Source organism: Camelus dromedarius, chromosome 28, assembly GCF_036321535.1.
Source record: "Camelus dromedarius isolate mCamDro1 chromosome 28, mCamDro1.pat, whole genome shotgun sequence".
Classification (NCBI taxonomy): Eukaryota; Metazoa; Chordata; class Mammalia; order Artiodactyla; family Camelidae; genus Camelus; species Camelus dromedarius.
Genome location: NC_087463.1, coordinates 15,384,247 through 15,411,263, shown reverse-complemented (window position 1 = coordinate 15,411,263; position 27,017 = coordinate 15,384,247). Strand labels below are relative to the sequence as shown.

Here is a 27,017-nt window from a genome sequence, read left to right as displayed (position 1 = left end):
TCTAAAATATTACTGGCTTCTAGTCTATGTTTTTTAATTGAACTGTTTACCAAATGTTTGTCTCCCTATCAATACTGCCCCCAGTGATTAGGATAAAAAGAGAATTGTCTAGTGGAGTTGTCACAGAATATAACTACTCATGATGTGTAACAATGCTTGCTTTAAGTCTGCTGCTAAATGCACATGTACACCTGCTTTGGCCTTAAGGAGGGGTGCATTTAAAAGTCAAAATGGAGTAGATGTGGTTCAGACATCCAAGATACAACTACATGGCCACTGTGGACATGATTTCAGACACGCTCCTGTATTGTTGAGAACTTGAATTCTCGAGCTGTGTCATACACAGGACAGCCCCAGCCATTCTCAGAGCAGTGTCTGCTGGCAGATGGCAGCTGCAACCTTATGACCTCAAGATCTCTTCTTGTAACTATTAAATTTTTAGACTATAAAATTGCTTTAGATCAGTAACAATTAAATTTCTAGACAATAAAATTGCTTTAGATCAGATGTCAGCAGAAAAAAGGAGACATGTAGCAGCCAATAGCCCTTGTTATGCATGTGTTAATACCACATCAAAAGTTAAAACCTACTCAGATAAAAGTAGACAGCTGGTTTTCTGACTACAAGTCTCCCTCAAAGTGCCAGGTCCAGACTGGTTTTCAGGCTTATTCCCCTGAATTCCTCAGGGAATGAGATCTTAATCATACAAGGACTTGGAACTCAGGAATATTTACAACTCAGTGTCCACTGAGGTGGGACTATGCCCCATTTCAGCAGGAAGTAGCCAGAGTGGTCACCACTCCATTCCCTGAAAGATTTAGGGGAGGGATGAAACAGGATCGGAGATTGAAACCAAGTTCCTCTGCTGGGTTTATGATCAACCTCTCTGTCCAAAATATGATACCCCTTCTTGTCCAACACCTATTCTCAAGATCGAGGAGCATCAAAGAAAAGGGGGGAGTTCTAACCGAGCAGGACCCTCCTCCATATCCTCTGCTGTAGCTGCCCCCTGAAGCACCCAGATAATAGTACCTCATGCAGATTTCCTGAGTTGTTCAGATGCTTAAAACCACCACCAAATGGAAGAAATTAACTATTCGACCCAGAGCTTCTGATGCTTAAGGACTGATCACCATCAACTAATCAGAATTGTGCACAGCTGATCACAGACCCTGGGATGCCCCGCCCTCGCTGGTCTTTAAAAACACTCAGCTGAAATCCTTTGGGTAGTTCGGGGTTTTGGGGGCACGAGCTACACATTCTCCTTGCTCAGCCCTTCAATAAACCTTTCTCTGCTTCAAACTGATGTTTCGGTATCGTTTGGTAAACGATAGTGTGTCAGGCACACAACTTGCGTTTGGTAACAGTTTCATCTTGCGACAATGTGAGTATGAATAGGTCTTTCTATGAGAGGATGTTCAGAGCTTTTTTTTTTCAATCTTCATTCCCAAAATAAATAGCAATGTGATTATCAGATCTTACTTCCATAGTCAGTCTCATTTGCTATTATCAGCTCTGTTATGCTGTCAGAGATGGCACTCCCAAGCCCGCTACCCTACTTCTGAGAAAATAAGACATGAGATGAGGATGCTTTTGGTTCGGGAGATTGGGTAGGGGGAACTTGGGCAGCACCCCTCCCTGCACAGGATGCGCACAGGTATAGGTACCCTCCCCAGTACTGTGCGTGGTCTCCACATCCCCCACCCGCCTCGGAGGAGTGGAATTGAGAAGGGGGTGCAGGGAGTGTGTGAGAAGGGGTACACTGAGCAAAAGAGAATAAAAAACCTTCACTTGGAAGCCTTTGTTAAAATCTGCTCCATGCCAGGACCTTCTAGAAAGGGTGCTGAGAGAGGAAGTTAAGAAAGGAGGCTGGTTGTACAGACCAGGGGACCCTTTGTGGAACAGGGATGGTGCAGAGAAGATAGTGAGAGGGCCACCCCCGGAATGGGTCTAGAGGGTTATCCAGCCACCCTTCCCTCAGTCCCTGCAGATACTGGGAGGGGCAAGGGGCTGTCACTGCTTGGGGATGGTGACTGGGGACAATGGCAATTACATGGAATCTCAGTGGACAGGTAACTGAATTAACCAGTGGTCTCATGTTACTGACAAGTGGGCACTGTCCTAGTTCCTGTGTGTGTGATCTTGCTTTTTCCCCCAACCCTGATGTGAAGTGTTATCATCTCCATCTCATAAATAAACAGAGGTGAGAGTCCAGCAACTTACTCTGGGTCCCCAAACTGGCAATTTATCAGCCATGATTTGAACCCACATTTTCTGACTCAGACTCACTGCATCAGTGTCTACTGGAAGCCGTGGAATAATCTTTTTAAGTGATCAGTCAGAAATGCTTTTACATTTGAAGTTAGAAAGCTTCATGTGCTTAAGAGATGCATGGGGAAAAGATGGATCTGCTCTTTTAAAAACTGTTCAGTTCTTAAGATTACATTAAAATTAGGATGCATTTTCTTGGCTCAGGATGCTTGAGTATTTGCATGTGGCTGGAATGGGCAACATCAGCCTGTGATTTAAATGCCTCCTTGCAAAGGGCATTAACAGGTAATCTTGAAACAGAGCTGATCAACACACAACTGGAATTCAGCTCCACTTGTAGTAATCAAAGGCTTACAAGTTAGGTGTGAAAAATGAATGTTTTCTTACAGATCTTAACAAGGTTTGCATTTTTTAAATTAATAGTCCATATTGGCAATGGTGTAATTACATGGCCAGAGGACCGAATATTGATGCATTTAAGGAAAACAACTTGTCATTATATTTCAAGAGCTCAAGAGACATTCATGCCCTTTGACTCAGTAATTCTCCTTATGGATATGCATTCTAGAAGCATCAGAGTTGGAGACAAATGGTTACCAGAAAAATGTTTATAAGACTTTTATTTATAAAAGCATAAAATTTGAAATAATCCAAGTATTTAACTGTAGGGAAGGTATAAATAAACTCTGGTTCATTCACAGAATGGAATGTTATACAGACATTAAAACTGTTTACTTACAAAATAATATAGGAAAATGGTGATGTCATAAAACTATTCGGATGCTGCACAAATACTGTAGATCTTCTTTCATGTCTAAAAGCCCATGCAGCAAAGATCAGAAGGATAAACACCAAAACACTGACAGTGACTTCACCTCTTAAGTGAGGAAGTGGGTTTAGGGTGATGGTTTTTCCCTTTTTTCCTTCCTAATATTTTCCAATGTTTCTTAAATTGAATGTGAATAAATCTTTTCAATATGGCATGGATAATCCACAAACCATGTCTCCCTGTGAGTTACTGAGGCCTTAGAGCTTTCCTCAAACTAACAAAAATTAAGGTGATGAATATCCAATGTGAGGCAGCCACCCTGATGTATTGCCTGGGGCTGTATGTAAATAACTTCACTCTTTCCGAAGAGTTAATCTCCCAATGCGAAACCAGCACCATGAAACTGTTCCTATCATTTGACTAGTAATTCCACTTGGAAATAGGTCCCCAAGGAAATAAATGCGTAAGAGGAAAAAGGAGTGTGTTCAAAGACATTTGTTGAGGTGCCATTTATAATCATGAAAAATTGGAAACAATCTAGGTGCCCAACCATACAAAATGGTATATAAATCCTAAAACTGACAAGTACGCAGGTCATGTCCATATGCGGAAATGTTTTTAAGAGCCGCTAAATGGAAAAAGCAGAGACTGGATATGACAGACACGCTGATTATAACTGCAACAACACAAGGATTGGAGGAGAACATGGAAGAAGTAAACGGTGGAGGATTCAGTGTCCACACTCTCCCGAAGTTTGTTGCCTAAATTGTAAAAGCTGCTTTGCCCAGAACCAGAGCCGCTCTAAGAGTTTTATGAAAGAGGCCACATGGGGAGAAACACTTGTTCCATTAGACTTACTTTCTGTGGATGAAGACGATCACCGGTGTGGTGAGATGGAGCTGGAAGTCATTGGCAAGGTACCACGTCCAGCCATTGCACTGGCAAGAGAGAGGGGAGAGGGGTTACTTCTCTCCTTCATTTGCCAGCTCTGCTCCACCCACATTGACTCACCTTCCTGGACCAGGAGGAAGAATTCAGCCGGCAGGAGGGCAGGGGGATTTCCAAGGGAAGAGAGAGGAATTTGGAGGTGTAGATACTTACATACCTCAGCTCAGCTAATCCTTATAACAAGCCTGGGGAGTAGGTTTATTATCATTTTACAAAGTGGAAATTCAGACAACTTTCCTCGCCTGTTTAGCTATTGTATTTTGTTGGTTGGTTTGTTTTTAATCTCCTAGAACAGTGGTGGGAACTAAATTCCATCAAGTGTCACAGATGTAAGGAATCGTTATCCTGACGGTGTGGCTGGAGTTAGGGTGATGTTCTCCGTGCCTTCCCCCAGCTCCAGGTAGAGAGAATGTGCTGGTTCAGAGCGGAGGCTGGCTGCAGACGAGCTTTCATGGGGAACCCCAGAGTTCCCACGCATGATTGACATGAGAGTGTCTGGCCAAAGCCACAACGGTTCCCAGGCTGTCCGTGCTTATGGGAGATGAGGCAGTTACCTGTATTTCTAACTCATTCACTGTCAGGCAATTCTCTCCAGTGCTTCAGAGGTAAAAGGTGCAGGGATTCCCTTCCCACCGCCTCAGTCCCAGGGCGCCCAGACTTGTCCAACAGAAGTGACAGTTTTCCTTGTCCCACTTATGGCCCAAGCTAGTCTGCCTCTGGGGAAACAGCCCAGCCTCTCGTCCCTGGGCCCTTGCCACAGACGTGGGTCCACCTGAAGGCAGTTAGGTGGGGATGTACATCCCGTCGAAGCTGGTGCGCACTTGTGAACAAAAGGTAGCCGCCTAGTTGGTGAGCAGTTATGCAGACACACTTCAGTGATTTTCTTTTCAGCTTTGCTTTCAAGCCATATGCAAAAATCAGTGACACAGTTTATAATTATAGCTCTTTTACTTCCATTTGCTCCAAGTTCATTAGGAGGAAATGAGGGCTTTGGGGAAGCCATGACCAGTAACCACATGATGTTCTGTCACATCTGGCTTGATGCGGGATAGAATTCATTCTGGGAGGGTGTGGTACCATGTTCCATCCCATTATAGGCTCCCCGGATGGAGGTGAAGAAAGTGTCCCTCTCGCTGGGGCAGTGTGGATGGGAACAGGAACCGTGAGGGAGCGGGGACAGGCACTTAGACAGATGGCCCCTCCCAAACCTCCCCCCTGCGCCCCCTCTGCTTTCACAGCAACCCCCCTGCTGGGGCTGGTGCGCCAGCTCCCACCCCATCCCCGGAGGCCGGTCTGCCTGCCCTCAGTCCTCCTTCCTGCAGCATCACTATTACTCCAGAGAATATGCCAGAAGAAATGGGACCAGACTCAGGCTGACCCTTGGAAAGTTCCCCAACCCGTGTGGAGTGAGACACCGGATCGCGCCCCTCCGCCCTGCCACAGCCAACAACCTGAACTCACCGCCTTCTGGACCGACAGGAAGTTGTTTAGCAACAGCAGATTCGTCCACCAGGCTTGTCGGCAGTTCTCCAGGTGGAACTTAGGCACTTCCCAGACAGGTCCCCAGGGCACCAGGGGTAACAGCCCAACCAGCAAGCACACCGAATACAGGTGAAGAGGCTGCAGCCTGGCAGGGAAGAGCGGGCGAGAGAGGGTGACTCTCCGTGGTGGTTCCATCTGGTCCCTTTGGTGGGATAAGATGGAACCGAAACAGATTGTACTGGGTGGGGCACCACCTCCCCACCCACACCTCAAACCTTCATACACTCGTGGGTCCAGAAGCTTTTCTTGAGCACCTGCCATCTGCTGGTGCAGATGCTGCTGATGCAAAAATACTTTTATTCATTGAGCAAGTCATGGATGTCGGCCACTGTGCTGGGAGCTTTCTAAACCTCGAACTAGTCCTATGTCCAGGTAACGATTTCACCAATGATGAAACTGAGTCACTTGCCCGAGATGGCCCAACCATACAGTAGTACTGAGATCTGACGCTGGTCTAGGCCTCCCCAGCTGAAAAGAGCTTTCCTTTCTCCTTCTTCTCCTCTCCCCTCTTCCTCATTTTATTTCTTCCTTCTTTCATGCAATACCTCCTTCCAAGCAGGATTGGAAGCAGCTACAGGGATGATGAATAAGACACTAGGTGTCTAACCAGAGCTGTTGAATAGAATGTAATTCCAGCCACATCGGCCACCTAGTTAACTCGTTCTAGTAGCCACATTTTTAAAAGTCACAGGTACAATTCATTTTAATTAGCCCAATCTATCCAAAAATGTTATCATTTCAGTAGGTGACCAGTCTAAAAAATTATTGAGCAATTTTATATTCTTCTTCCTTGTGCACGTATGTCACATTTGCAGCACGTCTCGCTGCTCTGCCGGTGCCTGGTGGCTGCCTGTTGGACAGCATGGGTCTAGAGCTTAGAAGTGACATTGTGACGTTGTGTCTGGGAGGCACACGCAATTCTGGCGTGGATTCTAGGTGGGCTGCGATCAGAGCCCTGTTTTTTTAAAGAACACATTTGAAAATCCAGGGTAGTTCAACGGGTAGAGCACTTGGCCAGCAGCACCTGCGAACAGCTCAGAAGCGGTGTCAGGGCCTGGGAAGGGCAGGACGGCTGGAGGTGTAACCCCCAGCAGAGGTGTCAGTCAGCACCCCGCCTCTGGTCTGCACCAGGCTTCCTGTCCTCCTCACAATGATAAACATTCTTCATCGAGAGCATGGGGTAGATGGGAGAGTGGTGGGTACCCAGGAACAGGGCTGAAATTACTGAGCGGCCCAACTGTGCCAAGATGCAGCTTCTCAGATCAGCTCAGGCAACAGCCACAGAGCCCTGCCTGGGTCCTGGGTCCTGGGTCCTGCCAGATGAACCATCTGACCACGATGCTTTGCAGCTGCTCCCACAAGCCTCTGGCTCTCACCTCCCTGGCCTCCCATCCCACCATCTGTCACCTCTTTCTCCCTGGGGAGAATAAGGCAGCCGCCTGCTCCCCTCTGAACCAGAGTGTGGGTCAGATGCTCTCAGGAGGGAGCAGGGTACAGGCAGCGTCTAGCCCAATGCAGCCTCTGCACTGGGGCCAGTGGGGTGGGTGGAGGTCGCTGGGTGGGCCACGCCCTGGGAGCTACAAGGGAAGGAATGTGAAGTGTGGTTGCTGGTTGCACTTCAATCTCTAGCTCCAGGAGTTTTCTTCTGAAGCAAGTTTCCCAGGCAGAACCCACCATGCCGTTGGAGCCCGCGCCTCAACCCCTAATAATTCATCTTAGCATTGATCACTAAGAACCCTTGATCTGAATGCCACTCCCTCTCCTCCAAGAGACCAAGGGCCAGGATGGGCTGCTCAATCCAGTGCCACATACCCAAATATATTGAAAGAATAAGCATTCTGTCAAGCGTTCAGCACAAGGACTAGATATAATAGAGCTTGGAAGAAACCACAAAGGATATAGTGAAAAGAAATCAATAAAGTTCTATTCCTTCATTCTTAACCTCTTATCAGGAAAAGTTAAAAGGTATAAATAACAACAGAAATGGTAATAGCTTATATTTATTGAGGGCTTACTACGTGTTACATTTTTCTAAGTTCTGTGCACACGTTATCATTCAATTCTCACAAGGGTCCAGTAAAGTGAGAGCCATTTTTCTCTTCATTTTTGAGATGAGAAAACAAGCACAGAAAGGTTGAGACACTTACTCCAGGTCACACAGCTGATAAAGGATTGAGCCAGAAAGCAAGCCCAGGCAGACTAGAGTCAGATCTTACCCAGTCCATTTGAAGAGCCCAGAAGAATGTTTCAACTCTCTCTTTCCTATTTTGTGACAGCGCAGGGTAACAAGAGAGCCATGGACCTTAAATAGTGAGAGCCAGGCTCTCACTAAAATTTAGAAAGTACTTAAATGGAGAGTTTGGGTTATATGCGTTGAAGTTTCTGTATCTTCTAAACTTCTTCCATCTCATTACATCACTGCCACTCTGCTATCCCACTGGTTCCATATTCTGTCCCAATATTTTATTTCTTTCTGCTCCAACCAACCACACATTTGTAAAAACCATCATCCTTTCTGCCTACTTATCAGCAGAACGACTGTTGTCCCAAGCTTCAACCAGCCCCTCTCCTGGTTGTATCTTATTCTATTTTTTATCATTTCCACTAGTCTCTTATTTACAGGATCCAATTACTATTAATTTACAGGAGCTATACAAATTCTGTTGAACATAGATTCCATGGGAATCTGACTGTACGTTTATTGAAATCGGCTGCCCATCAGCTGAGGAATAAGGATGTTTTTTGCTGGTTTAATATAGTTCAAATTCTATTAGGACAAATACCATGAAAACTGATATCCTCTATTGGCAAAAGCCATTAAACTGGCAAGAGCCAACTGTCTTTAAGGAAGACAACGATTTCTCTCTGTTTATTTTTCTTCGAAAATTTGTTCAAAAGAAAGTTAAAGACCAGAAAGTGATAAATTATTACACAGCAATAATGAACTGAGAAAGCATATAAATAACCTACCTCATAAGGCGACTGAGAAAGTATCTGAGTATGACTTTAGGGGTTATTCCTCCGTCTGAATCCTGACACATCTTTAAAAATGATCTTGCACTTAACCAGCCACTGAGGGAAAGAGAAAAATAGTCACAGGAATGATTTATCAATGATACAGTTCATGGGTTGGTTAATTTGGTTGTCTCTATCAAGATACAGTAAGTCATGCTGCAGTAACAAAACATCTTCAAGACCTAAAACAATAATAGTTTTTTCTTGCTCGTGGTACGTGCTCACTGTCAGTCGCTTTGATCTCAGCATCTTCCCTGCTATGGGAGCTGGGCTGAAGGAGCAGCCACTATCTGATAGCTCAGCAGTGACCATGGCAGAGGACATAGGACAAGAGAGTTCTGGAGGTGCCTCAAACCAGCAAGCAAATGCTCTAGCCCAGAAGTGACATGTTTAACGCTCTTGGCATAATCGCAAGACCAAGTACCACTCGTTGGTCAAACCAAGTGACGAGGCGCATCCAGCCTCAATGGCGCCAGGAAGTGGAACCTTACCAAGAGCCCGGAGGGAGGAGAGCCAGAAATGTTTGGTAATTGACACTATTGACCACCACGTGGTCTTTTGAAATAGCAACCTCAAGGCCTTCTGTGTCTGCCGTATCACCTCGTTTTCAAAGCTCTTTCACTAACGGTTCTGCTTTTCCTCTCCTGCTGTACCAAACCACTGTGCAATAAATGTTGAGTGAATGATCAAGTGGATGAATCAACAGCCCCGTTAGGTGAAGAGGAAGCTATTACCATTCCTGCCCACTTAACTGGGAAATTGAGACTCAAACACTAAGTGGGCTGCCCAAGATCCCACTCTGAATTCTTAAACAACATATTCTGATGACGCATTCATTACCCAGAATGTTCATCTATGAGGCTGTGCCTTTAGGTTGTAACTTGATGATCAGCAAGTTTATGAGGGAGTTTCCCAACCTTCCTCCACCACCCCAGTTTTATTGAGATATAACTGACTGACAGCACTGGATAAGTTTAAGGTGTACGGCATAATGATTTGATTTACATACTCACGAAGTGATAATCGCAATAAATTTAGTGAACACTCATTATCTCATATAGATACAAAATTAAACAAATAGAAAAGAATTTTTTCCACGTGGTGAGAACACTTAGGATTTACTCTCTTAACAACGTTTGTATATAATGTACAGCAGTGTTCATTATGCGTGTCGTGCTGTACATTACATCTCAAGCACTAGTGCTCATTTGTCTTATAACTGGAAGTCTGTACCTTTTTAGTTTCCCAACCTTTTGACATTTATACCAATGACCCTTGCGGGTGTTTCGCTAAGGAACAAATGTATTTCCCACTGCAAAAGAAGGCTTACGTGTGTTGGGCGGGACTTGGAAGGGGTGAGGGAGGGTTGGAGAATGTCTTTATTCCCTGCCAGCAAGAGTTTCTTTTGAAACGCAGCACGTTGGATTCATTGTAATAGGAACAGAATTTACAGAGACAGGTAAAAGAGAGCGCTGAGTTGTGGAAGTAGGGCAGCCAATTCTGATTCCAGCCTCCCCTTAATCTCCGGAAAGAATGAATCAGGGTCTCGCTCTGTGTGTGGGCACCATCTGAAGTTCACAAAGACAGGACAAAGAGAAAGGCTCGCAGGAAAACAGGCTCCAAGCAAGAGAACTAGTTCCAAGAGGCTAAGCAGACCCAGGGATGTAGACAGGCTGGGAGAGAATAAAACCCTGCAACAGAGATGTCTGGAGTTAGCCTGAGAGGTGGAAACAGGTTCCCAAACCATCCCCAGTGATGATCAGAGGTCTCTGGTCTTACTGTGTAAATATATTTGTGACACAGTTTTCAGACATGGTTTTGGCATGAAACAAACCTTACATTCCAGTTCTGATTCTAACTTTTCTAACTGGGGGGACTTGGGCAAGGTTTTTCATCTCCAAACATCAACTTTCTCATCTGTAAAAATGGGCCTGATATTGGCTCCGGCTTTATAGGTTTATTGTGAGAATTGTAGGAGGTAAAAGATTTTAAGCTCTCAGCACAAGGGCAATACTACTCTCACGTTTAGTAATATTTCCATTGTTCAGATAAAAATTGGACTTAAAAGAATATGTGCACTTTCTAAAGAAATAAAATGGAAATTGATGGGAGAAATGAAAAACAACATAGTCACTGAGACTGGCAATGAGGGACAGAAGCAAGTCGGAATAAAGAGGAAAATGTGTCTTGGTCTCTCACACCATGTCAGCGTCTGCCGGCTTCTATTCTCTGCCGTCCTCCGCTGTTCACACCTGGGCTCACATGCTGGTTCCCGGCCTTAAAGGGCCGCAGTAGCACCTGGAAAGCTTGTTACAGCCAGAGTGTTTGACACAGTGGGTCTGGGGTGGGGCCCGAGAACCTGCATTTCTCTCAAGCTTCTAGACAATACTGGTGCACTGCATTGAGACCATATTCTGAGAAACCCTGATAAAAGCACAGCGCTCCCCAGGTCCCCAGACCCAGCCGAGTACCAGGTATGTCATCTTTATCATAAAGGGGGTGCTTATTCATTGTTTTCTTGGGCATCTGGAATCTCAGTAGCCTTGGTCTGTGTTTTGAATGTCTCAGGGCTGACCCAGTGGTTTCTCTGTTGTTTCTGGTTTCCACAGATGGCCCCAGGATGACCAGTGGCCTTTTGTGCCCTTCATTCTTCCTTTCTCGTGGCAATTCTCCAGCTTGAGATTTGCTGTGGTTCCAGCCATCCTGATCTGTCCTTGCCAGCCTCCCTCCCCAAGCTGGGAGCTCTGCCAATCAGTCCCAGCCAGCATAGGGCATCTTTTCTGCCTTGTTCTACTAGTCTCTTTGCAAGGAACAGAGTTCTGGTCTTTGAACTGCTGTCCCCTGGGCAGACCTCCTCCAGGGCCTCCCACCCTGAACTTGGATTCTAACTGCCTGGTTGGACCCAGCTACACCCTCTTGGGACGTGGTGCCCAGTGGTTCCCATATCATGGCCTTGTTCGCTGCAGACAGTGGACTCTGACCCTTGCTTATCTGGGCTACTCTCTGTTGTCACCTTGGCCACCTCCTAGCATGAGCTGCCACCCTAGTGAACAGGTCCCAGCTCATTCTGTACCCTACTTTCTCTGCATCACCCTCTGCATCACCACGCCCCAGTCATAAAGCAATTACAAAGTCATTTCAACAACTACTTCTTGAGCAGTCCTATACGCCCAGCTTTAGTGACAGCAGTACCCCAAACAGGAAAAAATCCTGCCTTATATTCCAGTGGAGAAAGGCAGACAATAAATATATAAATAAAGTGACAACTATAGTATGACAGATACAGAAAAAAATAATAAATCAGGAAACATGAAGTAGAGATGCTGGTAGGTCCATTTTAAATAGAGGACACTTGGGGGTTGTAGAGCTCAGTGGTACAGCATGTGCTTAGCATGCATGAGGTCCTGGGTTCCATCCCCAGGACCTCCACTGAATAAGTAAGCAAGACAAGAAAGGCATGCAGCGAAGGTGACATTTGGATAAAAACCTGAAGGAAGAGAGAGAGGAAGCCACCAGGGCATCAGGGAAGTAAGTGTTGCAGGAAGTGGATGTGGTTGGCCATCCCTGTTTGGGAGCTAGTTCTCTCCTAACCCAGTGGTTCACACACTTTGGAATTTCAAGGAGTTGTAAAAAAAAATGTTTTAATGAGGCACCATCAGAAGATTGCTCTGTTATTTGGTCAACACCAGTCTCTCCAGCACGCATCAGTCTGTCCCTCCTTTTCATTCATTCCCAACATCCTAGGTAGATATGTTCTTGTATCTCCTCTCTTTAATGATGTCTCTCTGACCCCCATTAGCCGGCTAGCTCTGCTCCCCAGTCAGGCTCCCCACCCCCTCCCATCCTCTCCCTTCCCTGTCCACCCTCCACGGATGAGCTCTGGACAAGGTCACCAGCGGCTGCCAAATGCAAAGGTCATTTCTTTACATATTCAGCTCCCCAGCAGCAGCCCCGTTGACCACACCCTTCCTTCCTGAGCTGTTTTCTTCTCTTGGCTTCCTGGTCCCAGGGGTGTCTTACTTGTCCTTGCATTTCACGGGTCACTCTTCTCAGACTCCCATGGGGCTCCTCCCTTCTTCCCAGCTTCTACTGGTTGGGACACCAGAGGTCCTAGGAGTCAGCCCTGATCTGTCCTTCCACGCTCTTCCCTGCGTGATCTGACTCAGCGCCATGGCTTTAAAATGCTGCCTGGATCCCAAGGACTCCCAAGATTTCTATCTCCAGCCTCATCATTTCCACTGAGCTCCAGACTCACCTGGCCAGCCACTTCCTTAACATCTCCTTGTGGATGTCTAAAAGGTCTCTTTATCTTAGCTTGTCCAAAGGAGAAAGCTTGATTTTCCCCTCCAAACCCTGCTTCTCCAATCTTCTCCACCTCACTAAATGCCATCACCACCTACTCAGTTAGCAAAGCCAAAACCTAGAAATCATCTTCAATGCCTCTCTTTCTCTCACACGTCACATCCAATCCATTAACAGGTCCTAACGGTTCTACCTCTGACGTCTCTTGAACATGACCTTGGCTCTCTATTCAAGCCATCACCACTGTGGTCCATGTCTTATCATTTCTCATCTGAGATACAGGAAAGGTCACCTGATCGACATCCCTGCTTCTGTACCTGCCCTTCTTAGATCTATTATTAGCACAGGAGCCAGAGAGATCGTTTTTAAAATGTCAGATCATATTACTTTCCAAATCAAAACAATCCGACTCCCCAGTACACCAAGGCTCACATCCAAACTCCTTAGTGTTGCTATAAGGTCCTACATGGTCCAGCCCTGCCTGTCTCTCCTGTCTTCACCTTCTCCTGCTCCGCCGCCACTAGGCATCAGCCTTCCTTCAGCTCCTTTAACAAGGCTCACTCTCTCTTGCCTTAGACTTTGATATTAGTTGCTTTATCTGCCCGAAACTTTCTTGTCCTGATTTTCCTACGGCTGGCTCTTTCTTGCCATTTGGTTTCACATCAAATAGCCCCTCATCAGACAAGGCTTCAACGACCAAAACAGCTACAACTCCCTGTTCTGTTTCTTTCCTGATGTTTATTACTATCAGGTTGTTTCTTGTTTGTTTATTGCCAATTACATGTGCATGCTCACACACACACACACACACACACACACACACACACACACACACACACACACACACACACGGACACACCGTGAGAAGCCCTTGTCTGTTTTACCCACTGATGTAGCCTCAGGACCTACAACAATATCTGGCAAATAGGTGGTCAATAGAGCATAGTTGGATGGATGAGTGCTCAGCATTGGATAAAAACAGCTGGCATCTACCATCACCATCTCCCGATGAAGGAAAGGACACTTTACCCAAAAGAGGCAGAGGCAGGCCAGCACAGTGGCCACAGCATGGGCTCTGGAGTCAGATTGCCTGGGTTTAGATGACGGGTCCACCAGGACTCTCTCCCTCCATCTCCATTTCCTCATCTTTAAAATGGAGATGTTGTGGTCTAGCCATACAAGGACTACTACTTGGCCATCAAAAGGAATGAAGTACTGGCACGCGCTACAACACAGACGAACCTCAAAAACACCATGAGCAGTGAAAGAAGCCAGGCGTAAAGGCTACCTATTATGTGATCCGTGTATAGGAAGTGTCTAGAACAGGTAACCCCACGGATACAGAAAGCAGGTGCCTAAGAATTGGAGGTGGCAGGGCTGGAGATTAACTGCTTAATGCGTGTGAGGTTTCCTTTGGGGATGATGAAGATGTTTGGGAACTAGATAGAAGTGGTGGGTGTACAGCATTGTGAACGTGCTAGATGCCACTGAATTGTTCACTTTAAGTGGTTATTTTTATGTTATGTGAATTTCACCTCAACAACAACAAAAAAAGGGACTTTAACCATTGTCCTTGTGTATAGGAACATTAGGAGGACTGAATGAGGTAATGCTGCAAAGACTTAACACAGTGCCTGATGTTTATCAAACAATTAAGAAGATATATCTCTTAGTAATTAATTTAAATAAGCATTGCTTTATGTAACATCACACCATTTTCTTATTTTTTTTTTTCACTTTTCACTGTAGTGAGAACTGGCAATTTTATCATGAATTTGTAACAGACCACAGGCCAGAATTTGGGAACCACTGAAATAAACAATTTTGATAAATAAAATCACCTTTTGCAGGAGAGGGTATAGCTCAAGTGGTAGAGTGTATGCTTAGCATGCGTGAGGTCCTGGGTTCAATTCCCAGTACCTCCATTAAAAAAATAATTAAATAAATAAACCTAATTACCTCTCCCGCCAAAAAATAAAATCACCTTTCGTAAAAGGCCCATTTTAGAGAGCCATCCTGAAACATTTAATAAACTGAAGATACAAAAGAGGTGCTGTGACAACAGTACTATCCAGAGATGCACAGAAGCAAGGGCCAAGGTGAGTCAATGTGGCCGTTCAGTTTTTCTCACTAAAGTGAGAAAGGCAACACACCCACACCCACACATTCCCAAAAAACAGCCGCGAGCACAACAGCAGAGAAAACACCACATCACCTGATCAGGAGAAACGTGTCAACCCCGAGATAGAACGGGCCACTCCGCGAGTAAAGGTACAGTGGGTTTGTAAGCACTCTGGTTTTCCATTCAAGGACGTTATCTGCAACAAATATAAAAAGCAGTGTATTTTTATTTAATAAGAGGGAATCGTGGGATTTATCCCTTCAGAAAAAGCCAAAGGAACACCTTTAGCTTTCAGTTGTATTGCAAAACCTTTTACCCATCTCTGTAATTCACTCAAGAGGAGAACTTGGACGGGGAATATCAGTGGGGACAGAGGTAGCTAATCGTAACCAGGGCTTTGAGCCCCTTTGTACCCTGACAGGGCCCACTGCCCCCCAGGGGCTACAGCAGCATCGCCTGTTCATCATGGTTCAGGTCTCCTAGGATGCTCTTCAGATGACCCTGGGCTGGCCCCTTCCCCTCAATTCTGAACTATGAGTTTGGTTCCCACTTGGAGAGCACCACTCTGTTGTTGGGAGTGCCTCAGGAGTGTTGTAACAGAAAGAAGGTTGAAAAACAATGATTTAATACTAGAGCGCAGTGTTTATGTATTTATGCCTGCCCATTTTTCCTGGAGAGAAAAAAAGTTTCTGGATTCATTAATCATGGCAAGAGGGAACCCAGCTCTTTGGATGAGGAAAATACAATACTCAGCTGTCACTGTTCCCTGGGTAACCAGGTGCCTGATTCACATCCTAGAGGAGGTGAAGGAACCACTGGACATTGGCCTGGAACACTCAGTTATGGGAGGCCATGGCTCTGTCTCTAAAGCAAAAGGAATGGCCACTCGTGGGAAGGCTGCAGGCTCCTGTCCTATGGTCCAACAAGACCTCCCACCCCACAAAGCTAAAGCTTCTTTCTTCCTCGACTGCTTGTAAAGATTCACTGGTTTTCCTCACCCAAAGACAGCCACGCGGTCATCTGGCTGGTGTGCCCCGAAATGATCCAGAGGAGGCTCAGAACGCGGAGGCCATTCAGGGCAGAGCACGTGCTCCCTGGCGTCTTTGTGGTCCAGATGGCCGGCATGTTCTTCTGCCAAGAAAAGCATCTCAGAGCACAGTCGATGGCTCCTAGGAACCCTGGGCAGGAGCGAAGGTGTTACTGTCCACTCTGAAAGCCAGACCACTCCCTGCGCTGCCCCACAAACGAGCCAAAACATGCAAACCAGTGATCATGGCTGTCACCCAGATGCTCCCTCCCTGTGACCCCGGACTGCTCAACTCACTTCTCCATGGTCCCCTCTTGATCTATCCGTGGACCTTTAGACATGGTCTCCCTCCGCTAGGAACCTTGACTTTCCCGAACAGTCTTGACCTGAGGTTGATGCTCACACCATGTCATACAGAATACGCTCCCCAAGCTCAGGCCTCGGGGAAGCCAACACCTGACCCCAGTCCTGCTTTACAAAGGGTTGGGGGAAGGGAGACTGAGACATCATTAAGAAACCACCTGCTCCATCAAGCCAGCAGTTCACTTGAAAGGGCATCCCTGGTGCCCTCCCAAGAATGAAACTCTTGCCAACAACATCCCTACCTGTCAAGGCAGAGGCATGAAAACAGAAGGGCAGTGGCACAGCAGCTAAGGGTGCAGGCCTTACAGTTAGTTGGACATTCCTGGCTCTGAATCTGACTCTTGTGTGTTAGCTCTGTGACCTCCGGAAAGTGAATTAACTTCTCTGTGCCTAAGCTTCCACATCTGCAAAATGGGAATCAAAGTAGATTTTATAAACATGGGATTATCATGAAAAACAAATGAGAGTGTTGCCTCTCCTACTTCTTTTTTAAGCCCTATTGCTTTAAGAAAGGTTAATCCCTTCTCCTTAACTTATTCCCCTTAATTTAAAAAAAAAATTTAACTTGCTTCACCCTGAGGGCCAATTAAGTGTCTGGAATTGTGGAATGGGAGCCTCCAAAACTCAAGTCGGCTCCGATAGACTCCTTTTCCTTCCTGGGTGTAGCTGGGTGCTTCAGACACTGTGCGCACAGGAAGTCCTTGCAGAATTGAAACTTAAAATCGAGATTGGGCTTGTAACCAAGCTCTGAGAATCTAAATCAGCTTCTTAAATGGAAAAATGTAAATAACTAGCATTTTGAGGTTCCAGCCGTAAATAGGAGTTTTTCCATCGGCGTCACTCTCAAATGTGCCTGCCTGACAGCATAAAGCTCACCCTTCCATTTAGAGGAATTTTAACTCACTGGGAATTGGCATTGTCACAGCACAATCAGCAGTGTCCTACACCTCGTGTCTGGCTCCCTGGGTTACATGAGAAGCCACATGTCGCAAAGGAACATCACAGGACTTGGGTTCTGCCCAGTTCCACCAATTCCTTAACCTCTCTGAACCTTTTTCCTCGCTTTTAAACTGAGCACACTTTTTGGCAGGGCTGTTGTGAGGATTCAAGAACAAGACTTGTCAACTATCTGGCCCGATGCCTCACTTGGCAAGCAAGCACTGAATACATTTTGCTGTCATTATTATATTTTCCGTCTAAATTCTGCTTGTGGGTGAACTTCACCAGCAGTAGCTATAAAATTGTCTGCAAATAACTGGTCTGTAGAGAAGACAGCCTCTCTGAGTCCCATTTCACTCATTTGTAACTGGAAAGTGTCATAAGCCACAGAAACACAGGGAGGATCAGATGAAACCGTGCACGTGGTCAGTGGTTCTCAAAGTGGGGTCCCCGGACCAGCAGCTTCAGCATCACCTGGGACTTGTTAGAAATGCAGAAAGAAAGGCTTTGCCTCAGACCTCTTGAGTCAGTCTTCGGGGGCAGGGCCTGGGAATCTGTGTTGTGACAAGCCTTCTGGGTGATTCTGATGCTCGCCAAAGTTTGAGAACCATAAATGTGACCATGCTTTGAATTTCTGGATTTTTTTCAATGATTATGACTAGGAGCCCACTTTAAGCAACAGACGACAGAGGAAGAGCCCCGACTTCCAGAGGGCAGAAATCCATAGCTATTTACTTCATGAAGTCATCCTCAAATATTCACTCATATTTTTCTCATCTAAATTGTAAGGAACAGGCTCATGTAACAGGAATCCACTCTAGGCAAATGCAATGATTGTTTGGAGGATAAGGAACAAGGAATCCAAATTTGGCTCTAAACTGCTCGAAGGCACAGTGGTCTTGTGTTGATCTGACTCACTGATGAGTGTGAGAGTGGAGAGAAAAAAAGTGCTAAACCTGGGGGTTTCTCCATCTCGATTTTATTTCCAAACATTCAGGAATGTGATATTTTACTCTGATGGTATTCGATTTTTTTTTAATGCTACAGCAATGGAACATAGAGTCCCCCCATTTTGAGACCACAGTTAAATGTAGCTGCTGAAAAAGTTAACGTAACCTTAGTGTCCTGATCAGAGAGTCTTACTTCGGGTGAAGAATCTATCATTTTAATGACTGATTCCTGGCACCATGCCAGGTGTGTCTGCTTTAAATCCTGTGATCTGGCCTTAAAATGTAGGGCTCTGGGAGTTAGCCTGCCACCCAGTGATAAGCAGTGGTGAATTATGGTGACTGTAGGCTCACCCTCCATCTGACAGGAGCACAGGGCAGGTCCCTGGAACCCAGGTGATCTCAGCAAGGTCAGTGCAGTGAAAGGTCTTGACCAGTTAAAGCCCCTGCCCTTTCCTCCCTCTCCTGGTTTAACTGAGAACACAGCAATTAGGAGGAGATGAGGGCACATTATCTCATTGAATTCCTTCAACAAATCTCATTATATGTCCCCATTCTACACATGTGGAAACAGGTTCCTAGAGGTCAAACAACGTGACCAAGGGCAGAGTTAGAAACCCAGGGGACAGCCAAGCATGTGCCCTGTCTGCCGTGCCCACCATGGAACCTTCCACATGGCGGCCAGGGAGCAGAGAGACTTCTTAAACCATCTCACGTAAGAAATAACTGAGAGTTTCTGCAACTTGGGGGAGGCCATCAAAACTGTCCTCAGTATCTGATGGGGCTATAAAGAAACAAGAGAGTAAGTAGGTTTATTTTCTGACACCCCAGAGTAGAAATTATAGGGCAGCAGGATGGATGCTGTGCAGAAGTCTGACATGAACATTCCTGACACGATGGGTTCCCAGGGCTTCTGATTTGGGAAGGAGTTTGCACTGGAACCTCTAAGCCTTCTCAGCTCTTACATCATCATCTCTCTACAAACACGCTTTTTCCCATATTTCTCTTTGTGGGGGTTTCTTGTTGGTGTTACTGCTGTTTCGTTTTTGCCTGAAGATCCAAACAGGGTTTGGTGAAGTCACCACCGTGCCTCTGCATTGGCTGTGTTCCCTGAAGCTGCTTGGTCACAGATTCATACTCTTCTGGTCCATGCATTGAAATTCGATTTTATATTTATCCCTCTCTTTGAAGTAAAGGAAGGACAACTGTGTGGATTTAAGGGGCTCTGCTAAAAATTATTCCACGTCTTCTAAAAGTATTTGCATGACGAGGTTATTCTTATTTCAGAATGTGTCCATGTGTTTGCTTTGTCTTGCATATGAGCAGGTGGAAATGAAGGTAATACTCTTGATTTTTAACTAAAACACAATCCGGTGTGACTTCTCACTGCCCAGCCTCACCAGGCTGTGCGGGGTTATCTATTTCTGCCTCAGGTACCGTCTGCCGTCTTTTAATCCCCTGTGTCGCACACATACTCCCCTGGCTTCAGTTTACGTGGAAGTCAGTTACCTCGGTGATGCCAGGAAGGCTCTGTGAGTCATCTGTGTAGCTGTGACGCTGAAAATAGACGTTGTGCTCATGAAATTGACCCTTAGGGGATTACGAGAGTGAAACCCAATCACTGTTCTGACCTAGTCTTTGAGTTGCACAAAAACACACTGCATAATTGTGCCCAGGAAAGAAAGCAGCATTTTCAGTGACCTCGCCTTAACACACTGATGGTAAACAAAGACTCAGTTATGAGGAGCAGAGACCCAACCTCCAGCCGGCGTTTAGACGCTGTCAGGCACCACTAGAGTCCAGCACCGCAGGGATTCTTTTCTGACGCTGTGGTCATCTAAGTCACCGCTCAGGAGCGGTTTTGGTTTGTAGAGATGCTTACTTTTTCCTCTGCGCGGGGTTCCTGACGGTGAGAGATGAGCCAGGCAACCCGTCCGTTGGATTCTGTTCTCTTGCTCACTCCCCACCGTCTCTCTCAAAGGCAGACTCCCATAAGTGGCCGGATGTGCCTCGGATACGGGGGATGCCCTGCGGTCTGACCCCCACCCGGTGGCTGCCACATAGACAGTTCCAGCCAGAGGAAGGGCGAGGCCCAGCAAGGTGAGGAACCTGCAGGGACAAGACATATGTGTGACCAAGCCTGACCTCACACCAGCACCACAGTAAGATGCAGAGAAGACATCCTAGGGAAAAATAAAACCACTCCAGCCCCCTATTAAAATAGAGGCAAATGTTAATGGCTTTAAGAGTTAGGAGTAGCTTATTTTTTTCTTTAATTTTTATTGACGTGTAGTTGATTTACAATGTTAGTTTCAGATGTACAGCAAAGTGATTCAGTTATACATACACATATGTATATATTTTTCTTTTCAGATTCTTTCCATTATATATTATTATAAGAAATTGAATATAGTTCCCTGCTATACAGTAGGTCCTTGTTAAGAGTAGCTTTTTTTTAAAAACACCTTTATTGTGGTATAATTGCTGCACAGTAAACTAAGGAGTAGCTTTCTAAGAAAAAAATGAAAGAAATTACAAAGACAAAGGGTAGCAGATTTCACTAAACTCGTTACAATTGTGAAAGAAAAAATCATAACAACCAAAAAGCAGCCAAAATACTGAGGAAGATATTTGCAGCTCATATGACTAAGGATTCATATCTTTCCTGGACAGAAGGAACTTTAAAAATCAGTAAGAACTGGGGGGGGAGGGTATAGGTCAGTGGTAGAGTGTGTGCTTAGCATGGATGAGATCCTGGGCTCAATCCCCAGTACTTCCATTAAAAATAAATAAATAAATAAAATTAAAATAAATAAACCTAATTACCTCCCCCCACCAAAAAAAAAAATCAGTAAGAACCCAACTAACACAGACATGGAAAAGGGAGTGAAAGGTATGAATAGCAGATAAACTTAGAAAGAAAAACCCTCATTACCAATTTTTCAATATGTAAATTAAACCAATTTATTATCTGTCAAATTGGCACTAGTTTTTACAAAGGGAGCTTTGGATGCTGATGACAGGCTGACAGAACAGACACGGGCATCTCCTGCTGGGGGCGGTGCAAGCACCTTAGTAAGATTGCTGATATATTTGGGGGAGAAGCAAAGCCTCAAATAAAAGAAATCCGTCTTCGCTGGTCGCATGATAGGAACAGGAATATTTGGGGACAGGGTGTGTTTCTCAGTGATCTTGAAAACCCACCACATTTGAGTGTAGCCAGACTTTCTCTAGAACACTAGCAGATTTTCTTGTTTAAGGTAAATGGTGATTTCCCCCCATACAAACAGCACTGGCCAGACATCATTCAATGAATGAAAATGAAATGGCTAAGTGTAGCTGGTGAGTGGAAGCTGGTGAGACAGCCCAGCATATACATCCCAGAAAGGTCCCTGAGATGCCCATACTCACAGACACACAGCAGCAAACGTGTCTAGGAGGAATAATCCAGCAGCACATCTGGCCACACCCCCAACAGACGAGGAGGAAGAATTTATTGTAAAGAGAGGGAGAGAAGGAGCCAAAAATGAAGCATTTCTGAATCTTAAAATATCTACCAAGAGACAAAAAAACAAAATTGCATTAGTAACACTTTACTTGGCAGTAAATACTTGACATTTTGCCGTCTATTATTGCGAAATTAAGCTTTGATGTTAAAAAGGGCAGCTGGCTTTTAATACACCCGATTTAAGGATGGGGAAAATAGAGCATAAAGATGCTGAAACTCACAGAACCAGGCTTAGCCCTGCTGGAGGTGGGCCACAGGTCTCCTGAATCCTGTCTGCCCAGACTCTGCGCCCTTTCCCAGCACACGGCCCTGGGAATGACAGTCCTACCACCAGCTCCAGTCTTTCCGTGAGCAGGTCCCCACCAGAGAGAGAAATGCAATATGAGATGGAAAAATATGATGGAGGCCACAGGCTGGGAAAAGGTGCTGAGACTGAAGCTAAGACACACCAACCTGGGATGCAGCTAAGTAGTCACCACGAGAAATAGTTTGAGAAGATATTAGTAGTAAGACTAGGGGGCAGTAGTCTCAAACTTTAGCATGCCTCAGAGTTACATGGAGGGCCTGCCTCCCCTCACAGCAAGCTTCTGATCCAGTCCGACTGGGGTGAGGTCTGAGAATTTACACTTCTAACAGACTCCCAGGAGATCCTGCTGCTAATCCAGGTGCACGCCTTGACAACCGCTGGCCCAGGGGACTTCCAAAATCTCAGCAAAGGACAGGGGACACAGCATGGTGCGATCAAATAGCAACACCAGTTATAACAACAAAAAATGTTACATTAAGTGCCCACTCGCTGTCGGACACATCTTGGTCATTATTTCTAATGAGTCAGCAATCCCGTAAGGAGCTATTGTTTACCTTATTTTACGGGCAAGGAAAATCCTCCTCGGATAAAGTAAGGAACTTGAGCACAGAGGTTAAGAAAACAGGGTCTGCAGTTTGGGACGCCTTACTATCTGACCATGGGTGAGCTTGTCTAATCGCTCCGTGCCTCAGTTTCCCCATTGGGAAAATGGAGATAATAGTACCTACCCCATAGGGTTGCTGTGAAAATTAAATGTAGCAAGAACTCTGAAGTACTTAGAAAGTGTCTAACCTTGTGGGGGAGGGTATAGCTCAGTGGTCGAGGGCGTGCTTAGCATGTACAAGGTCTTGGGTTCAATCCCCAGTACCTCCATCTAAAGGGAAAAAAATGCCTGGCATTGAGTAAAGGCTCAGTAAGCACTGGCTATCTTTATTATGGTTGCTGCTGACTGGCAGGGCCAGAAGTCACCCCAGGACTGTGTAAACTTGAAGAAGGCAGCCTTTTTAATCCCTCAGGCTACCTCATCTCGCATTCTGGAGGTTTGGGTTTGGGCCACTTGCTGTGTGACCCTGGGCAAATCACTTAACTTCTCTGGGTCTCATTCTCTCTTCTATGTAATGAGGAAGGGTGGGTTGGACATCCCTTCCACCTCCAGCGCCCACTGTTCCCATGGTTGTGACCAGAGGGTTTCTGAATTGTCCAAAGATGAATAATGTGTGATTCGTTGTCAGTCTTCATTGTCACCTGTTAAGGGTGGAGATAAGGAGCAGGCATTGTCCAGGTGTCCTCAGCCCTGGCCAAAAGTGAGGGGGCTCCATCAGTGGGTCCCTCAGGGGACACGGCAGCAGAATTCTCATCCAATTCCATTTGCTCTGAATTGATGCTCCCCGGGCTACTTCTTGGCAATATTTGAATTTCCCTAATAAACTCCTCCAGTGAAAAAGAAGTGCACTGACCTACCGACATGTCTGTTCCCCTTGGAGGTTCTAGTCTAATTTTAAAAGAATCAACTGGGTTGGTTTTTGTTGTTGCTGTTTTTTACAGTGACCCACTCCAGAGTCTCTGGCTGGTGTGAATCAGGCCCTCAGCCTCATGGCCCTGGATGAACTGAGAAAATCAGCTTCCTCCACCTGCAAAGCAAAACCCAGCTCCTCCCTGTGGTGACCTTCTGTGGACATCCTGAGAGGCCACAGCAGCCACAACCTTCCTCGTCACCTTTAACTGCACAGCACACATGGGAGGTCACGGGGAAATCCAAAAGCAAGATGTAAAAGCTTTGTGGTTTAGCTACACTATTGAAAAAAAACCAACTTTTTTTTTTAACTTTAATGTAGGACCCTCCATGCAACAAAAACCACAAGACAACAGAATTAGGAATAAAATGATACAATATACCCCTGGGCTCTCAGATTACGTTTCCTTCACCTTCTATTGTTTTCAAAAGTGCTTTTTGTTAGGTCTGACCCCTCCCTTCCCAAGGACAGGCTTAACGGCAGCTGGAAAAAGTGCCCCAGAGGTCTCAAATGATAGTCTTTCTGCATCTAAGTCATAGAGGAGCTGCCTCACTGGCCCCAAAGCCAATTAAAGCAAGTTACAACAGACGTCGCATCAGCTGCCCCGGGGGGAATCCTCCGCATGTCAGCAGTTTGTCCGCGGATGGAATCTGAGGCGTCAAACAATAGCGTCCTGACCCAGAAAGACACAGGAGACGCAGGCCCTCTCTGCTGAGCAAGCAGATGTGGAAGTCAATCCATGGGGTTAACAATGCCCCCTTAACCCCAAAGATAGTTCTGGCTGGGCACTAACAACATGACTGTCCAGCTCCGCCCCGCTTCATCACCCTACCACTGTGCAGTCTGGCAGTGACTCTTAAACCTCTAAATAGCTAGCGCCTTTCTCGGGCTGTGTCCTTCCCGTGGATGAGATGCTGTGGGGCCAAGGGAACCTGCCCCTTCTCTAGTCCACACTCCGAGTGTCTAGGGCCCCAGAATTGCAGTGGGGCTGGGGGGGGCGGGGCTTAGGTTATCCATACCCCCGTCCAATGGAGTGAGGAGGCGTCTTAAGTCACCCAGTTGGTGGTACTTTGTTATAGGAACCCTAGGAAATGTTACAGTAAGTGGTGCTGAAATACACAGACATGAACTGTTCGGGAACCAGCCTATGACTGGGTTTGTGAACATCACAGCCAAATTTTATCTAGACTTTCTAGTGTTCCACATTTTCCTTCTCAGGACTCACACAAAGTCTGTTGGTTGAAATTTTATAACATCCTAGACAATCACACTATGCAGCTTTTTGCCTAAAAGCAGTATGTTCTGACCTGCCCAGAATATTTTTCCCTCTCTCTGCTGTCCTGGGCTCATTTCTTCTTGGCTTGCCAGCCACTGTCTTCTACTGTACACTCCCTGCCCTCCTGCTCCAGCTGAGTAAAATTTGTACAAACAGCTACTGCTGAGCTGGTTACTCCCACATCTGTAGAGGAAATATTGGCAACGCCATCAAAAAGCTTGAAGGAAGAGCCAACAAATCCTTTCCAGATGGGGACCTTTTCCCCTGGGCACAGATGCTCCCATTTCTGTCTGCTGCCTCTGTGCCGAAGCCGGAGGGACGCCTTGGCAGTGAGGACTAAATTCCACTAATATATCCTCCCAAGTCAGCTCTGCTCACCCTAATCAGGGCCCTTCCTTTTTCCAGGAAGAAAGAGAATTATCAAAATATCTTTGTATCCAGAACAGTTTCTAACCTTCCATTTTACTCTAATATCAGCTCTGGCGAATAAGCTTAGCGTCAGCCAGAGAAAGCAGGCTAATTGATACATCTCTTAAATCACCATGACCACGAACTCATTACACTTGGTCATTTATTCACTTGAAATGCTAATAACAACTCTGCAAATTTACCTTTGTTTCTAGGATATGTATGGCTTCTCCAATAAGAAATGAAATTTAAGTTTGATACATAACAACTGGTTTTCTTTTTAAGAGCACATGAAATATTTGGCTAAGATAGAGAAGTAATATATTAGGAGCTGCTGGGATAATCATAAATTCAGAGGACAATTTAAGGTTATTGAAAACTAACTGCAATAGCAACACTTAAAAACAGGGCTTTTAACAATGTGTGTAATATTGTGATATAATAAGAAATTTATATTTAGACTTCATCCCCGGTTCCTGGGACTGAGCTCCTAAAGCCCCTGGAATTTCCTGAGTGAAATGGGGGTGAGAAGAGCATCTGTCGTAATTCATTATAAGCCCCTTTCGACTGTACTGGAGTTTAAGCTAATAAGGTGACTTCTGGAGGAGGGAGCTGGTTGTCAGGGGAACCAACCACGTGATTAAAGGGTTGGAACTTTCAGCCCCATCCTCAGCCTCTGGGGAGGAGAGAGGGCCTGGAGATTGAGCTAATCACCAATGGCCCATGATTTAATCAATCACCCCGACAAAAATGGAGCCTCCATAAACACCCTAAACGAAGGGGTTGGGAGATGCTGCAGGCTGGTGAATACACCGAGGCGCTGGGTGGGTGGTGCACGCTGAGGGGGCAGGGAAGCCCTGTGCCCCGTCCCACATACCTTGCCCTGTGTGTCTCTTCCATTTGGCTATTCCTGAGTTTTGTCCTTTATAATAAAGCAGCAATATCATGGGTTTCTCTGAGTTCTGTGAGCCGTTACAGCAAATTATCAAGCCCGAGGAGAGGATCCCAAGAACCAAAGTTCCCGGGAACCCCTGATTTGCAGCCAGGTTGGACAGAAGTAGCAGGTAACCTCGGGACCCACTACTTACAACTGGCATCTGATGTGCGGGGGGCAGGCTTGCGGAACTGAGCCCTTCATGTGTGGGGTCAGCACTATCTCCAGATAGTGTCACAACTGCATCCGGTGAGGAGGAAACTCATACATCTGGTTTTGGAAGTGAAGTGTTTCGTGCATAGGGAAAGAGTGTTGTCATTTTACGGTGTCATGTTTGTTCTTATTTGGATAACTAGAATAAATACAAAAGACACTAGCAAAAAAAAATTAGGCTTTAAAGCTCTTCCTTGGAAATTTTTGAAAGAGTTCAAGGAAATCAAACCAGTTTCCATGTAAACTTCATTATGCGCAGTTACAGTCAGAAGCGATTATAAGGCTGCAGAGAGTTAGGGGCAGACCGAAGGGCACGGTCCACCCCTCCCTGTACAGAGGAAGAGGCTGGAGCAGGGGGAGATTAAGTTATTTGCCCCGGATCACACAGCTGAGCGGTGACAACCAGGGCCAAATGCTGGTCTCTTAACGCTAATCCATTACAACATGCTGGCTTGACACGGTCCCAGTTCAGAAGGGCCTTCTGGATTTGGTATCTGGGCCACACACGGACCACAGCAGAGAACACGAACAATATGGAAACCAGATACCACCCAAAGCCTTTCTTCAGGCTCAGCCAGGCAGCTGAGGGTGAGGGAAGATTAAGTTTCAAAT

The 27,017-nt window shown here is 45.8% G+C and overlaps 1 protein-coding gene across 5 annotated transcripts in view; it reads right to left on the bottom strand.

Annotated features, from left to right (window-relative positions):
- Positions 1–27,017, bottom strand: part of LOC105089008 (O-acyltransferase like protein) — a 64,337-nt gene that overhangs the window by 23,990 nt on the left and 13,330 nt on the right. For all 5 annotated transcript variants that reach the window (XR_010378184.1, XR_010378183.1, XR_010378182.1 and 2 more), the window contains exons 4-10: positions 21,657–21,798; positions 20,128–20,354; positions 15,968–16,147; positions 15,063–15,165; positions 8,501–8,602; positions 5,450–5,615; positions 3,899–3,978 (exon numbers count right to left, since the gene is read on the bottom strand). Coding sequence is in view for 2 of the 5 variants with exons in the window: in XM_064480383.1 (XP_064336453.1) it covers positions 3,899–3,978; positions 5,450–5,615; positions 8,501–8,602; positions 15,063–15,165; positions 15,968–16,147; positions 20,128–20,354; positions 21,657–21,798 (1,000 nt within the window). In the remaining 3 variants the exon portion in view is untranslated. The remainder of the gene's footprint in view (positions 1–3,898; positions 3,979–5,449; positions 5,616–8,500; positions 8,603–15,062; positions 15,166–15,967; positions 16,148–20,127; positions 20,355–21,656; positions 21,799–27,017) is intronic.